The sequence below is a fragment of the Aquarana catesbeiana genome, unplaced genomic scaffold (genome assembly GCF_042186555.1).
Source record: "Aquarana catesbeiana isolate 2022-GZ unplaced genomic scaffold, ASM4218655v1 unanchor226, whole genome shotgun sequence".
Lineage (NCBI taxonomy): Eukaryota > Metazoa > Chordata > Amphibia > Anura > Ranidae > Aquarana > Aquarana catesbeiana.
The window spans coordinates 2,498,035-2,514,994 of NW_027362653.1; the positions used below are offsets into that span (position 1 = coordinate 2,498,035).

Genomic DNA, 16,960 nt, shown 5'->3' on the forward strand with positions numbered 1-16,960 from the left:
AAATGAATGGGAGCAAATCACGCTGCAAAGAATTGAATGCGATTTGAACAGGATTGTGATGCCATTCCTGTCTGAATCGCATGCAGCCCCCCCCTCCTATGTGAACCCAGTGATTTTGAGGCTGAGTGAGTTCACATAGGAGCAGTGCGGGAAACTACCCTGCATGACGGGTTCCACCAGCTCCAGCTCTCGATCTGACTGTGGGCATATGCGGCTGTGGCTTGGGCTCCTCCTGCCTCTCCCATGGCTTTTTTCCCCTCATTTCAGCAGCTCTCTCTCCCCAGCCTCCATCAGTTTGAGCCATCCACTGGACCCCCTCCCCACCTTTCCTGCTGTATCAGATTGCTGCAATCCCCCACTGTCAAATTCTGAAAACATGCTTCAACAATCCGGAGATTTGATATCAGCAGGAGACGGTTGGAATGTAGGGTGGGGGAGGAGTAGTGCGGGGACTTTGGGTGTGTGATGCTGTTTAATTTTTTATCTTGCATTACATATACTTAATAAATTTTGAAGAGGTAGCTCATTTGGGTGTGGACAAGGCTTCTTTTTATTGAAAATTTGCCCGTCCCCCAGACGACGTCATCTCTGACGAAATGTGTAGGGTGGAGCCTACGACGGGGATGTCATTACACACACGGAGCTCACTGGATGTTTGGAACTGTTCATTTACAAGCCTGTAGGAACGCCATTTGGAGCCACAAACGTTCATAAAGCCAGTTTTGATTTATCAACATGTGAGCGTGCATTTTAATTTTCGAATACACTTTCACTATACAGTTTTACGCTATGAGAGTATCTTTCATGTCTTGTCTTTGAGTAATTTCGGTCACACATTCCATATTAGCTCTGAAGAGGTCAACAAGTTCTGATAAGGAGCACTTATGGTTGGAGTGCACTGAGAACCACCTGTGTCTATATGGACTTTTCACAAAGGAAAGTGAAGGTCTTTCACTTTAAAGCGTGACGATTTCATCTGATTCACTATTTTATATTTGTGCACCTTCCCTACTATTGTGGACTGGATTAACCTTCTTATGCATGGCACTGTTGAATAACCTAAATGTAACTTTTGTATACTTTTTTTTACAGTTTTTTTTTTTTTTAACTTTATTGTCACATATTGTGTAATTCATTGATTTGAAGCGCTGCATCTTTATTATTTATAAATATTCTGCATGGCAATTCACCCAGTGACAGTGCATCTACATCCCTTCTGTGTGAATAGGGATAAAAAAAACAAATGTTATTAGGCTATTTTCATTGATCTAAAATGGAAAATATTGTATTTGGCAACTACGTAGATGGCACTAATTCCTATGATACTTAGCGCTATCTAGTGACCAAATGCGGTATTTTGAGTTTTAGGTCAAAGGTTAATTTACCATTACTATGGGTGTGATTAACGTATCTCCTTCAATGTCTACTGTACGGATAAGTATGATCCCAGTTATTAAGAAGCGACCATGCCTGACAGAGGAAACTAAAGGGCCATAATTTTTTACTGAAATACCTCCATCAGAAAATTAGAATAGCGGATTAACACATTATGACCACTAGATGGAGCTGACAACTATAGGAAATCACTGTGTTAAATAAAACATGGCCAGTATTTATTATGGCTGGATGAAACCTTGTCCAATTTATACGATGAATTTTTAAAAAATAGACCTCTAAATATTAACAAAAGCTTATGTCACAAAATGTACTCAGCCAATGAAAGGTAATGACATTTTTATTTTTCTACGACTATCAATGGACAACACGGTACAACACTTCATTCATGTCTTTGGTGATCTCTGATCTCCTTATGAACTGTTTCTTACATGATGATGATCAGCCATGGAGTATATCTGAGGTGTATATCAGGGTGTGCTTCTTCCCCACATGAGAGATGTGATGTCCAGCAACATTCATATAGAAGACATTTCCCGCACTCAAGGCACTAATACACCTCGAGGGTTGTGTGGGATCCCTGATGTACAGGAAGACAGGACTTTAATGAGGAACAATTCCCTCACTCGGGACAGGAATATGGCTTCTTCCTCGTGTGCGATCTCCGATGTTTGTAAAGACAGGAATTCTGTGAAAAACATTTCCCGCACTCAGAACAGGAATACGGCTTTTCCCCTGTGTGAGACCTCTGGTGGACGGAAAGATTATACATCTTTAAAAAACATTTCCCGCACTCAGGACAGGAGTATGGCTTTTCCCCCGTGTGAGACTTCAGATGTATGACAAATTCTGATTTATATACAAAACATTTCCCACACTCAGAACAGGAATACGGCTTCTCCCCAGTGTGAGATCTCTGATGTCTGTGAAGACTGGACCTATCTGAAAAACATTTCCCGCACTCAGAACATGAAAATGGCTTCTCCCCCGTGTGCAATCTATGATGTGTGTCGAGAGTGGACTTACATGAAAAACATTTCCCACACTCAGGACAGGGATACGGCTTCTCACCTGTGTGCAACCTCTGATGTCTGTAAAGATGGGACTTCTGTGAAAAACATTTTCCACACTCAGGACAGGAATACGGCTTCTCCCTTGAGTGCAATATCTGATGCGAGTAAAGATGAGACTTCACTGAAAAGCATTTCCCACACTCAGGACAGCAATATGGCTTCTCACCTGAGTGAGACCTCTGATGTGTGATAAGTTCTGATTTTTCTACAAAGTAATTCCTGGAGTCAGGACAGGACTTCTCCCCTGTGTGATATCTGTGATGTCTGAAAAGATAGGACTTCTTCAAAAAACATTTCCTGCACTCACTACAGGAATATGGTTTCTCATCTGTGTGAGATCTTTTATGCTCTTCAAGATTGAATTTAAAATGGAAACGCTTTCCACACTCAGTACAGGAAAGGCTCTTATCTGTTGGAAGGACGGCACCGTCCCTCACAGTCTGAGGTTCCTCAGGATAAGAGGAATACGATGGTCCATCTACACTGTGTGGTGCCGGATGGACATTTGAGGTAGCCGGGTTTTCTCCTGGACTATACTGTGTGATGTCCTCATCTTCTACTTTACAGTCTGGAGACAAAGTGAGACAATCCTCTGAGGTTTTCCTCATCTCCCGTCCATCTACTAAAATAGAAGTAAAAAGATCATTACTAGACATGAGCAGATTGGCTCCCCCTAAACCAGGTCTCCGCCCACATCAGGCAGCTTTGTCTCTGAGGATCTCTGAATCTCCAACCAGTTCATTTTTTTATTCATGGACCTTAGTCAGACAGTGAGGAAACAACGAGAACTGTCTTTTATAGCAGTGACAGTGATGAGGGGATTATAGGACGAGTGTCCCCACCCCCTCTACCACTCACTGTCATCTTCCCAACACAAGAAGTCCTGCACTTCCTTATTTAGTCCATGATTGAGTCATGAATAACATTGGGACTGAGCCCCACCAGAGGTCAGAGAGTGAGGATGGGGGGAGAACAACCAAGATGAAGACTGGACTGATCCTGAAGACCACCATCATTGGGTTATTGACTCCTCCCTCATTATCACTTTCTGTTTAAGGTTGCAAATGTTTGAGGATGTTATCACATTGTTATCAACATGTAAAAGTCTGTGCTCCAATCAAATCATCAGATATAAAATGTTCAGCTGGTAGGAAATGGGTGTAACAAATGAGAATACATATTATGTGTACATACTGTAAATATATAGCAGTGGTTGGAGGGTAGAGAGCCAAAGTCAGGACTATATAATGTACAACATAATGTATATTACATGTAACAGTTAGGACTATAGTGTCAGGACTTTGTAATGCACAGAATAAAAGTATATAGTGCAGGGGTCAGGAGTACTCAACGTAAAACTGAGGGGTAAGGACTTAATTTTATTCAGTAATCAGTGGAAGCTTAAATGTTTATATGAGATAAGTTGCAGAGGTCCCACACCGCTGCCTCCCATCTCCTGAGACTGCACTCAGTGACTTGGGTCTGAGACTATACAGACATATCCCTCCACCCGGCACAGCCAGCAAATAACAGAGCAAGTAACCCTGGGAGAATTGTTCTGTCAGAGATGTTGCTAGACCCCGGGTATGAGGTAGAAGACCCAAAGCACATGCCTAGGTCCAGCAACATTGTGCTGCCAGCTGAACCCCAGAATCTCCATAAATCCAGACTAGATACATAAATTGTGTCTGCAGCAGAGAAGGAAGATTATCAGAGAGAAATACAGGAATACAGGACAGGGAACACAGCTCAGGAAAGTGACCAGGGTATTACAGGCTGATATCACCCAGTCCTTGCCCTACTCTGGACCAATCAGTGAGCAGTATGGGTGGAGATATGTATTTAGTGTTAATGACCCACCTGTGCTGATCTCTGTAGGAGTGTCCTCCTCTATAAATGTCCCCGTTATTCCATCCTCCTCCATAGACTGCTGATCATCCCTCACATACGTCTCTTCTTCTTCTACTTTAACTTCAATTTCTATATCTATTGGTTCTTCCCACTAAAAAAAAAAGAAAATGAGAGAAAATATCATCTGTAGAATATAAGCATTAATATTGAGACATCACATTTAAAAATCAACACATTGCCTCCATAAGTCCATGTTCTAGATGTTCCATCCCACCAACCTTGTAATGGTGACTGATGGTGTGATCTTCCTTTGTGGAATCCAGGGAATACAGAGGACGGGGACATCTCTCTGGTGGGTTCCTGGTATTAGGTGGCTCCATCATATCCTTGTGTCCTTCTGAAAACTCCTCCATCACTCCATACTCCTCATCCTCCTCTTTATATTCTTCTTTAAAAACAATATTACTCTCGCCGAGGTTTTCACTCTGCAATATAAAAACATTCATTGTAATGTAGCACCCTCCTAGATAGGTTGCACATGAGAGGACAATGTCATTTTTGGCTGGGTGGTAGCCAACCCAGTTATGATTTTTATAGTTGTGTTCTCGGTTTCTCCCTAAGCTCAGTGGGGTTGTGATCTCTCACTGTTGATAGTAGCTGTCACTGCACCACTATATTAGCTATAGTAGTAGGTTTCTCTGCCAGGCTGGGTTATGAATATTCATATATCTTCCAGCCATCCAAGAATTTGGTGGCCACTGGAGCATGATGGGAGAGGGTTGTCCCCCTCTCCTTCTGCAGATGCCTCTCTAAACTCTCCTGTGAGATCAGAAAGGCAGACGTTGAAGCTGGCTGATCATAGAGCTGATCTGGGACCGGAAGGTCTCTGATCATCTCATGGTATAGGTAGGAGACCAGAAGTGAGGAGCATTTTGTCACGTCCGGTTAGGGCAGATGTAAACAAAGCTATTTTTTTATAGCATGAGATCAAAGTTTTTTGGGTTTTTTTATCTCATGCTTTTAAGGGTACAGGAGAAATTTTGGGTCTTTTTTTTTTTTTTTTTGTATAATTGTATGTTTATTGGGTTTTCCAAAACAATACAAAGAACAATATCAGTAGAACATAGCCAAACATGTCATATCAAATAAAGATTTACATGTAACAGCACAATACAAAAAGGTATAAACAGTCATAAAAGGAACATGTACCACTTATAAAAAGTGCAAAAGTTGAGAATTAGGGTTATAGGCCAGTGGAGCCGATTAAGTGTGCAGGGGGAATATCTCATAACCCTATTGTGGCTCTTCAGGCCAATGAGGTACAACATGATAAAAAACTATAATGCTGCGTACACACGATCACACATTCCGACAACAAAATCCATGTTTTTATTTCCGACGGATGTTGGCTCAAACTTGTCTTGCATTCACACGGTCACAAGAATGTCGGATATTCCGAACGTCAAGAACGCGGTGACGTACAACACGTACGACGAGCCAGGAAAAATGAAGTAGCCAGTGCGGCTCTTCTGCTTGATTCCGAGCATGCGTGGAATTTTGTGCGTCAGAATTGTGTACACACGATCGTTTCTGACAACAGATTTTGTTGTCGGAAAATTTGAGATCCAGATCCAGATCTCAAATTTTGTTTGTCGGAAATTCCGACGGAAAATGTCCAATGGAGCCTACACAGGGTCAGAATTTCCGACAACAAGTTCCTATTGAACATTTGTTGTCGGAAATTACGACCGTGTGTATGCGGCATAACATGTAAGAACATCAAGAAAAAAAATAAAATAAAAGAGGGGAGGGGTACACCATGGATTTTGACAAAACAGAAGTCATATGGATAGAAATAGGGAAAAACACCGGAATAATCTAATAAGGAGGGTGTTCAATCAGGGGTGTTGGGAATTGCTTCTGAGTTAAATCGAGAATTATCCCAAAGATCCTATACCTTTTGAAAAGTGGGATAGAGAGTGGTGAACCACTGAAAAAACATATAAAATTGATGCGCTCTAATATATGATCAGTCAGCATAAAATGATGTGCAAAATGTGCATATAATGGACCTAAACCATTACCTACCATAAAAATGTGCAAAGCCTGTAATAAAATCATTAGTTGAATGATCCTGGTGCTAATACATACACACTAATCCGCTCCAGTGCTAAATAATCCTGTGAAAAAACACATAAACTATGCCACTCTGATGAATAAGGCACATATGTGAATATATATAGACATAACTTAACAAGTGTGGAGTGTAGCAAAAAACCTGGCGCTGTAACCCACAAAAGACGCCACAAAACTAAATTTAAAATGTGAACAAATTATTTTGTGAAAACCACACTAAAAACACCACAATACTAAAATTTATGTGAACAAAATTATAAAAACCACTCTGGTGTATGTTGCCAATATGTGCAATCATAGGGAGAGAGTTTTCAGTGAAGATATATTACTCCAGAATCAGAATGAAATAGTCCCAGCAGCTCATTCCTTAATAAGCTAAATTAATTAAAGTGTTAGATCATTGTTCATGACTTGTTTTAGCATCCTGCTTCAGCCATATTCATGTTGGTCATCTGGTTCTCAACACCGGCGATTTTATGAAAAACAAGCAGGGAAATGCATCATTGCGTGGTGAACTGAATAAAAGGACACAAGCAAACCACTCAGAAATATACTCACGTGCGCCCAGTTGTGTAAAAGCATATAAGTATGCAGATTGCGGTCAGCCGCTGTGGACGAGACTTTTCTCAAAAGACCACTGCAGTTCAACTCCAAGTGTCAAACTGCAGTGAACAACCTAGGCTCCTCCCACGCGTTGCGTCACCGTCATGTGACTTTCTCAAGAGCCCTGAGAAAGTCACGTGACGGTGACGCAACGCGTGGGAGGAGTCTAAGTTGTTCACTGCAGTTTGACACTTGGAGTTGAACTGCAGCGGTCTTCCTGTGTGGAATCCCGGGAATACAGAGGACGGGGACATCTCTCTGGTGGGTTCCTGGTATTAGGTGGCTCCATCATGTCCTTGTGTCCTTCTGAAAACTCCTCCATCACTCCATACTCCTCATCCTCCTCTTTATACTCTTCTTTAACAATAATATTATCATCCCTGAGGATTCCACTCTGAAAGATCTAATAAAACATTCTTAGTAATGTAGTACCCTCCTAACTAGCTTCTAAATACTCCCACTCCTCCATGGAGAAATAGACAGTGACATCCTGACACCTTATAGGAACCTGACACACACAATGATACAGTCACCATCCAGACACATCCCTTGTCTGTTACTGGATAATGTCCCAGAATTCCCAGCACCGCTCACCTCTCCTGTCAGCAGCTCCATCATCTTCTTGGTGACTTCTAGAATCTTCTGCATGTTGTGTCTCTCAAGTTTTAGGGAGTCACATGGAGGCACTGTGATGGTTATATGATCACCTGACTTCAGAAGAGGAAATCTCTGTATTGAAGAACCAATAAGAATATCATGTTAGAATCCCAGAAATCTCCTTACCTCTCTGGTCAGGTCTGTGTTTTATTAATAGAGATAAGAGTGATGTCATGTGACCTCCCAGAATCTTCCTCACCTCTCCGGTCAGCAGGTAGATGATCTCCAGGGTGAGGTTTAGTATCTTCTCAGTCATGTGACTCCGGTCCTCCTCCATCCTCACTGATGTGGTCATGTGATCGATGTGGGTTGCTCTGTAGACGGATAGTGGAGAATTATCTGGACTGTATTGGTTGTACAATATTAGGATGGGGATGTGAGGGGTTAAAGTGGTTGTAAACTCTGTTACACCACTTGTACCTACAGGTAAGCCTATAATAAGGCCGAATAATAAGGCTTACCTGTATGTACTGTAAATATCTCATAAACTTGCAGAGTTTAGGAGATATTCACTATACTCGCTGCTGCCGACGTCATCGGCGCATGCGCACCGAAGAAATAGGCCGCTGGTGCCATTTCTTTGGGAACCGTGCCGAGACTGGTGGTTTCCGCACGCATGCGTGGGAGTGAGGTCATCGCAGCTCTGGCCAATCACAGCTCCGGAGCCCGTGAACCAGGAAGTAACTCCAGGGAAAGCTGTCTGCTGTGGGAGCGGAGTGCAGGTGGCACTGCAGGGCATAGTTACAAGGTAAGTATTTCATAATGAGCTAGTATGCAGTGCATACTAGCTCATTATGCCTTTGTCTTGCAGGTTTTTTTTTTCGGAGGTTTACAACCTCTTTAATAGGTGGGCTGCCCCCAGTGGGAATTGGTATATTTAGATTGGGTTACTTATGGGTCTATTTCTAAAAAACATTTGCATAGCCCTTCTTCCAGCAATTCTGAATGTACATTGGTTCTGTGCAATTTAAGCAACACAGATTGTTCTTTTGGCTCTTTCCTCTTCTGAACGAATGTTCTTTGTTATGGGCAGTATAAAGGTACTACATTGGGGCAACTAGATGGAGCTGAGGAGTACATGATATACATAAGTCTTCGTAACAAGAGATATAATATAACATAGAGAGCACTAGTGGGAATTAGCAAATAAAAGTAACCAACAGATGTGCAGCATACACGTTGTTGGAGCCCCATTTGTATGCAGCCCGCTTTCACCTTACTGTGCGGTAAACAGTGGGCACTAAAATTACCACCCCCCATCACCAGGCTGTTCATTTACCTCAAAGTACTACAAAGACAGGGAGACCTCATATGAGAGGCAAAGTTGCTGCACAGGGTGTTTGTAGGGGAGAGCAGTTGCTGCACTGGGAGATAGTAGGGGGAGAGCAATTGCTGCACGGGGATATAGTAGGGGGAGAGCATTTGCTGTATGGGGAGAGCACTTGCTGCATGGGGAGATAGTAGGGGGTGAGCAGTTGCTGCATGGGGAGATAGTAGGGGGAGAGCAGTTCTTGCTTCGGGAGATAGTAGGGGGAGAGCAGTTGCTGCACAGGGTGATAGTAGGGGAGAGCAGTTGCTGCACAGGGAGATAGTAGGGGGCGAGCAGTTGCTGCATGGGGAGATAGTGGGGGGTGAGCAGTTGCTGCACGGGGAGATAGTAGGGGGAGAGCAGTTGTTGCTTGGGGAGATAGTAGGGGGAGAGCAGTTGCTACACAGGGTGATAGTAGGGGAGAGCAGTTGCTGCACGGGGAGATAGTAGGGGGAGAGCAGTTGTTCCACGGGGAGATAGTAGGGGGCGAGCAGTTGCTGCATGGGGAGATAGTGGGGGGGAGAGCAGTTGCTGTACAGGGAGTTAGTATGGGAAGAGCAGTTTCTGCACAGGGGACAGTAGTGGGAGAGCATTTGCTGCATGGGGAGATAGTAGGGGGAGAGCAGTTGTTGCTTAGGGAGATGGTAGGGGGCGAGCAGTTGTTGCTTAGGGAGATAGTAGGGGGTAAGCAGTTGTTGCTTGGGGAGATAGTAGGGGGCAAGCAGTTGCTGCACGGGGAGAGCAGTTGCTGTACAGGGAGATAGTAGGGGGAGAGCAGTTGTTGCTTAGGGAGATAGTAGGGGGCGAGCAGTTGTTGCTTGGGGAGATAGTAGGGGGCGAGCAGTTGTTGCTTGGGGAGATAGTAGGGGCGAGCAGTTGCTGCACGGGGAGAGCACTTTCTGCATGGGGAGAGCACTTTCTGCACAGGGAGATAGTAGGGGGCGAGCAGTTGCTGCACGGAGAGAAAGTAGGGGGAGAGCAGTTGTTGCTTGGGGAGATAGTAGGGGGAGAGCAGTTGCTGCACAGGGTGATAGTAGGGGAGAGCAGTTGCTGCACGGGGAGATAGTAGGGGGAGAGCAGTTGTTGCACAGGGAGATAGTAGGGGGCGAGCAGTTGCTACACAGGGAGATAGTAGGGGGAGAGCAGTTTCTGCACAGGGAGATAGTAGGGGGAGAGCATTTGCTGCACGGGGAGATAGTGGGGGAGAGCAGTTGTTGCTTGAGGAGATAGTAGGGGGCGAGCAGTTGCTACACGGTGAGATAGTAGGGGGAGGGCAGTTGCTGCATGAGGAGATAGTAGGGGGAGGACAGTTGCTGCATGAGGAGATAGTAGGGGGAGGGCAGTTGCTGCATGAGGAGATAGTAGGGGGAGGGCAGTTGCTGCATGAGGAGATAGTAGGGGGAGGACAGTTGCTGCATGAGGAGATAGTAGGGGGAGGGCAGTTGCTGCATGAGAAGATAGTAGGGGGAGGACAGTTGCTGCATGAGGAGATAGTAGGGGGAGGACAGTTGCTGCATGAGGAGATAGTAGGGGGAGGGCAGTTGCTGCATGAGGAGATAGTAGGGGGAGGACAGTTGCTGCATGAGGAGATAGTAGGGGGAGGACAGTTGCTGCATGAGGAGATAGTAGGGGGAGGGCAGTTGCTGCATGAGGAGATAGTAGGGGGAGGACAGTTGCTGCATGAGGAGATAGTAGGGGGAGGACAGTTGCTGCATGAGGAGATAGTAGGGGGAGGACAGTTGCTGCATGAGGAGATAGTAGGGGGAGGACAGTTGCTGCAGGGCATTATGGTGGTAGGGCTGCACAAACTAGAAGCAGGGTATATCTACCGACCAATACAGTCACAGCACTCACAGGAAGCCGATGACTGGATGAATAAGTGACCAACTATCTCCAACTGCTTCAAAATTGTCTTAGGTCTAACAGTTTAAAAAAAAATATATTGAAAATCAAATCACAACCTGTCTTGATAGACAACTACGGACAAAAACGGTACGGTGATATCTCATGATATTGTACATAATAAATTCTGACACAAAAGCTGTATCCTTAACAAGCTTAAGCATCCAACACACAATTATGTCAACCCTTAGAATTGCCTCTTCATGAGACAATGACTAACTTCAGTACCCCAAATTGTGCCAAGGCGACACTTTAAAGTGACACTAAAGGTTTGAATATTTTTTTTTTAAAACAGAGATGTCAAGCGAATGTGGTAGTAGAAGATGTAATGTAATAAGGGTCTGGGGTGGGTGAGGAGGGGTTTTTCTTTTTTGTTTGTAACAATGTATGAAGATTGTTGTATTGTAAAATGGAAATAATAAAAAATTCTGATTATTAAAAAAAAAACAGAGATGTCATACTTACCTCCACTGTTCAGCTCGTTTTGCACACAGTAGCCCTGATCCTCATCTTTTAGGGTTCCTCAGCGGCTGTCTCGGCTCCTCCCTGCTTCTGATAACCCCTTCTGGGAAGCACTCTCCCAAGGGGGTTACCGTGCGGGCGCACTCCCGAGACCTGCATTCGGTGTCCATAGCTGCCGACTACAGGACTTGGCCCCGCCCCCTGGCCCTTGTGTCATTGGAGTTGATTGACAGCAGGGCGAGCCAATGGCTGTGCTGCTATCAATCTATCCAATGAAGAGCTGAGAAAACCAAGCAAAGGAAGAGCGTGTTTGTGACGTGGGACTTTCCAGGGTTCAGGTAAGTAAACCGGGGGGGGGGGGGCTGGGGGGCCAGTGATCGTAAGAGGTTTTTTCACCTTAATGCATAGGATGCATTAAGGTGAAAAAACATGAACCTTTACAACCCCTTTAAAGGTTCTTACAGGTCATTAGTTTGCAGTTAACCGTGAATAACGGCCCCAGAATTATTGCTCTCACTCCGGTATGCGCTACAATGCACCTTTTAATAGCCTCCTATGTGATACCATAGTGAAAATGACAGGTCCTCTTTAACCACTTCAATACCGGGCATTTTCACCCCCTTCCTGCCCAGGCCATTTTTCAGCTTTCAGCGCTGTCACATTTTGAATGACAATTGCGCGGTCATACAACACTGTACCCAGATGAAATTGTTAGAATTTTTTCTCCACAAATAGAGCTTTCTTTTGGTGGTATTTGATCGCCTCTGCGGTTTTTAGTTTTTGCGCTATAAACAAAAGAAGAGTGACAAGTTTGAAAAAAAACACAATCATTTTTACCTTTTGCGATAATAAATATCCAAATTTTTTTTTCTTTAAAACACATTTTTTCCTCAGTTTTGGCCGATACGTATTCTTCTACATATTTTTGGTAAAAAAAAAAAAATCGCAATAAGCATATATAGATTGGTTTGCGCAAAAGTTATAGCGTCTACAAAATAGGGGATAGATTTATAACATTTTTATTTATTTTATTTTTTTTACTAGTAATGGTGGCGATCTGCGATTTTTATCGTGACTGCGATATTGCGGCGGACATATCGGACACTTTTGACACATTTTTGGGACCATTCACATTTATACAGCGATCCGTGCTATAAAAATGCACTGATTACTGTAGAAATGTGACTGGCAGGGAAGGGGTTAACACTAGGTGGTGATCGAGGGGTTAACTGTGTTGCTAGGGAGTGTTTCTAACTGTGGGGGGCGGGGACTCACAAGAACATACCATCGGTCTCCTCTCCTCTGACAGGATCGTGGATCTGTGTGTGTACACACACAGATCCACGGTCCTGCTGTGTTACCGGTAATCGCGGGTGCCCGGCGGACATCGCGGCCGCCGGGCACGCGCACCGGGTGCCCAGTGACACGGCGGGCGTGCACGATCGCCTTCGGCGGCGCGCGCCCCCTGGTGGGCTGGGAAAGCGAGGCCGTCATACGACGCCCGCCCGCAACGAGAGCTGCGCCGCCTGGCCGTCAATTGACAGCCGGCGGTCAGCAAGCAGTTAAGGAGACATCAGGGGTCTCTTAAACCCTGAACATCACCTTGATGGGAAAAGTGACACATCTCCAAAATGAAGAGAATGTTCCGGCCCCATAAGTGGGGAAATGTTCTGCCCCTGAAGGGGTTAATCTAGGTTTCCACACTATATATGTGTGTATCATCATCTGCTGGAGATAAAAGACATCACAGTGACTATGGAGGAAGAGGACGGACATGACGGGGGGTTACTGGGTGTAAATAGAAAATAAGATCTTATTACCTCCTCTACTGCCACAGTAGCGGCTAGTTCCCATCCCCCAGATTCACCTTGTGATGTCACAGGAAACATGTGAACAGGAAGCAGGAAATTCGAGGGCGGGAACATGATTTTCACCCTGAAGGTCTCTCCCTCCATCTCTCTGTCCATTCATCTTCTTTTATAGTATATCTCCCTGTACACCCCTCTCTGTATATCTTCCTGTATACCCCTCTCTGTATATCTCTCTATATTAATCTGTATACCCCTCTCTCTAGATATCTTCCTGTATACCTCTCCACCTCTCTGTATACCTCTCCACCTCTCTGTATCTCTCTCTCTCTCTCCCCCTCTCTCTCTCTCCTTCCCTCTCTCTTGCCAGGATGAGAACTAGCTCCTTCATAGTGAACTGTCTAGTTCCCATCCTTATACATGACCTGACCACAAGGGGCAAACAGGTTATTCTGTGGGATAGGAACTAGCCAGTTCACATTGAGCAAGCTAGATCCCATCCTCAAAATTGACTAGGATAGGTCTCTCTCACTAACCTAGCAGCCGTACGGAGCACGAACAAAAAGTCTCTGCCACAGACTTGAGTAGAACAAAACTGTACGATCCTCTGCCACAGGATGTAGTAGTTTTCGATGAACAGCAAACACAGTACCAGAACCTTTAAGCCGACCCGGCAGTACTTGTGCGGTAGGGTAGTTTAGGATACGTCCTCCAATCGAGTCACCAGGCCCTTCTCAAGACCAGCCTTGCATGGTCCCTTCCAAGACGGGTCCTCCCCTGGATCTTCCCGATTGTCCGGCTTCTTCCCGCAAGACAGCACAGGACCATCCCAGCCATAGCAGGCCCCAGACAGGCTTCTGGGCCCACCCACGTGGCTGCAGCGGTGCAACCCTCCAGCCCGGAGGGCTGTAAGGTTCCGACTCCCAGCCCTGAGGGCCGCAAAGTTAAGACTCTAATCCCCCCGAAACATGGCGTCTGTCCCATAAATACCCTCTCCCAGAATGCAACCCAGAGGACCACCTCCGCCGAGTTGTCTACGGGACAGAAGAGCACTCCTATACTTTAGATCAGGGGTCTCAAACTGGTGGCCCTCCAGATTTTGCGAAACTACAAGTCCCATGAGGCATTGCAAGGCTGACAGTTACAAGCATGACTTCCACATGATGGGACTTGTAGTTTCGCAACAGCTGGAGGGCCGCCAGTTTGAGACCCCTGCAAGTTTAGCTGGTTGCTCTCCAACACCGACCCATGGTGACAACGACACCCACAGGCAGAATGTGGAACTGCACGCAACACAGCCAAGCTGGAACAGAGGCTAATCTAACAATAAATTGAATCTGATCTATGTACAGTACAGGTGACCCATTATATTTACCTATAAGCGGTAGATTAGAAAATCTACCAGCGCTACATATATATAATATTTTTAGATTATAAGCTCTAATGAGCCGGGCCCTCCGATTCCTCCTGTATTGAATTGTATTGTAACTGTACTGTCTGCTCTCATGCTGTAAAGTGCTGTGTAAACTGTCTGCACTATACAAATCCTGTATAACCCCTTCCCGCCGAGCGTACGCAGATGTGCGTACTCGGCTTTCAGGGGTTATACCAGGATGATGCCCGCAGCTGCAGGCATCATCCCGGTACTGTTTTTTAGAGCCGGCGATCAGCTTTCCAGATATAACAACCGATGTGGCTAAAAGCCGCTCGGCTGTTATACCGGAGGAGCAGGAGAGGACGTCCCCCCCCCTCCCGCCGCTCTTACCGGGCCTCACGATCCACCGGGAGGCCCGATCACCAATCCGCCACCTCCAGCGGCTAGTGACAGTTTGGAACGAAGCCGTAAGTGGCTTCGTTCCAGCCTCCTAATAGTAAACACGGAAGCGACGTCATTACGTCACTTCCCGTTTACTCGGCTGCCAATGGCGTCGGTTTTAAAAAAAATATATACAGTATTCAGAATCGCCGATCTGAATACTTTGAAGTACAAAGGAGGGATCGGGGGGTCTTTTAGACCCCTGATCCCCCCATAAAGAGTACCTGTCACCACCTATTACTGTCACAAGGGATGTTTACATTCCTTGTGACAGCAATAAAAGTGATCACATTTTTTTTTTTTTTAAACACAATTTATAAATATAAAAATAAATAAGAAAAAAAAATTATTTTTAAAGCGCCCCTGTCCCCGCGAGCTCGAGCAGTAAAGAAAACGCATACGGAAGTCACATCCCCATATGTAAACGGTGTTCAAATCACACATGTGAGGTATCCCTGCGATCGTCAGAGCGAGAGCAATAATTCTAGCACTAGACCTAATCTATAACTCTAACCTGGTAACCGTAAAAAAATTTAAAGCGTCGCCTATGGAGATTTTTAGGTACCGTAGTTTGTCGCCATTCCACGAGTGCGTGCAATTATAAAGTGTGACATGTTTGGTATCTATTTACTCAGCGTAACATCATCTTTCACATTATACAAAAAAATTGGGCTAACTTTACTGTTTGTTTTTTTTTTAATTCATGAAAATGTCCCTTTTCCCAAAAAGTAGCGTTTAAAACACCGCTATACAAATACCATGTGATATAAAATATTGCAACAATCACCATTTTATTCTCTAGATTCTCTGCTAAAAAAAACTTGTAAACACCAAATGTCAAAAATAGGCTTAGCCATGAAAGGGATAATAATAATAAGATCTTATTACCTCCTCTGCTGCCAGGCCCAACAATGTCTCCACTCTACTTCCTCCCGACTCACCTCTCACCCGGAACTTCCTGTCTGTATCTGACATCACTTCCTGTATTCCATAGAGACTTCCTGTCTGGGTAGAGGTGAGATCACCACCTTGTGGAGCTCAGAGAAACTTCAGCCCCGAGAAACCTCTCGTAGTGTGAACACGGCCTTGTGCTGTGTGTGTATGTACTGTATATACTTATACACTTGTAGTGATGTGATAATTTATTTGACCATTTGCCAAGTGTATACTCCTGTTATGCAGTGATTGTTTGCCCCTTTTTCATTTTTTTATTATTACATTTTTATTAAATTTGACATGTCCATTAAAACAACCTTCATAACATATTTATATTTATCACAAAAAGACAACAGATCTTTATCTACTTCCCAATTCCTTCCCCCACCCCCCCCAAAAAAAAAAATAAAAAAAAAACGGAAACTTTCCCCTCTCCCTCCTCCGAATTCTTTTATTAAATGTGTTCCCAATTCACCCAAGCCAAGAAGAAAAAAAAAAATTGAGAGGCTTCTATGAGCCATGTCCATATCACTCTTAACACCCAAAAAAAAAAAAGGACAAGGCTTCTATAAGCCATAATCCACCCTTACCTATCCATAGTGAATATACACCTCATCTTCCTTTAACCATATCTCCTCCTTATACCCCCTATCCTATATATCTATCTTCCTTTACCCTCCCCCCTATGTGCTTTGTCCCCTCTTCCCATTATTAAATCCCACTTTCCTCAACATCAAGTGCATCACTCCTTCCCCCTACCTATATCCCCTACAGAAATGGAAGAAAAAGGGGGGAAAGGGAAAAGGGAAAAAAAAAGCCCTCTTATCTCCCCCCAGGGGCAACCGCATCCGAGCCCAGAGACCATGCGGCTTTATATATTATTACTCTACACGATCTCCATAGAGCATTGTTCCCAGCTTGCCCTGAATTTTTCCTTTCTATCTTTAATCACATGTACCCATCTTTCAGCCTCCATTATTGAACTGACCTCTCTCTTCCAGTCCAACAGAGT

General features: G+C 44.6%; 2 protein-coding genes across 2 annotated transcripts in view; one reads left to right on the top strand and one right to left on the bottom strand.

The window, feature by feature from the left end:
- Window positions 1-15,978, bottom strand: part of LOC141121616 (uncharacterized) — a 95,473-nt gene extending 79,495 nt beyond the window's left edge. The window contains exons 1-6 of the mRNA XM_073611268.1: window positions 15,901-15,978; window positions 7,915-8,029; window positions 7,653-7,787; window positions 4,598-4,804; window positions 4,329-4,470; window positions 2,289-3,090 (exon numbers count right to left, since the gene is read on the bottom strand). Of these exons, the coding sequence (XP_073467369.1) occupies window positions 2,289-3,090; window positions 4,329-4,470; window positions 4,598-4,804; window positions 7,653-7,787; window positions 7,915-8,010 (1,382 nt within the window). The 5' untranslated portion in view covers window positions 8,011-8,029; window positions 15,901-15,978. The remainder of the gene's footprint in view (window positions 1-2,288; window positions 3,091-4,328; window positions 4,471-4,597; window positions 4,805-7,652; window positions 7,788-7,914; window positions 8,030-15,900) is intronic.
- Window positions 1-16,960, top strand: part of LOC141121605 (uncharacterized) — a 196,164-nt gene that overhangs the window by 107,535 nt on the left and 71,669 nt on the right. The window lies entirely within an intron of this gene.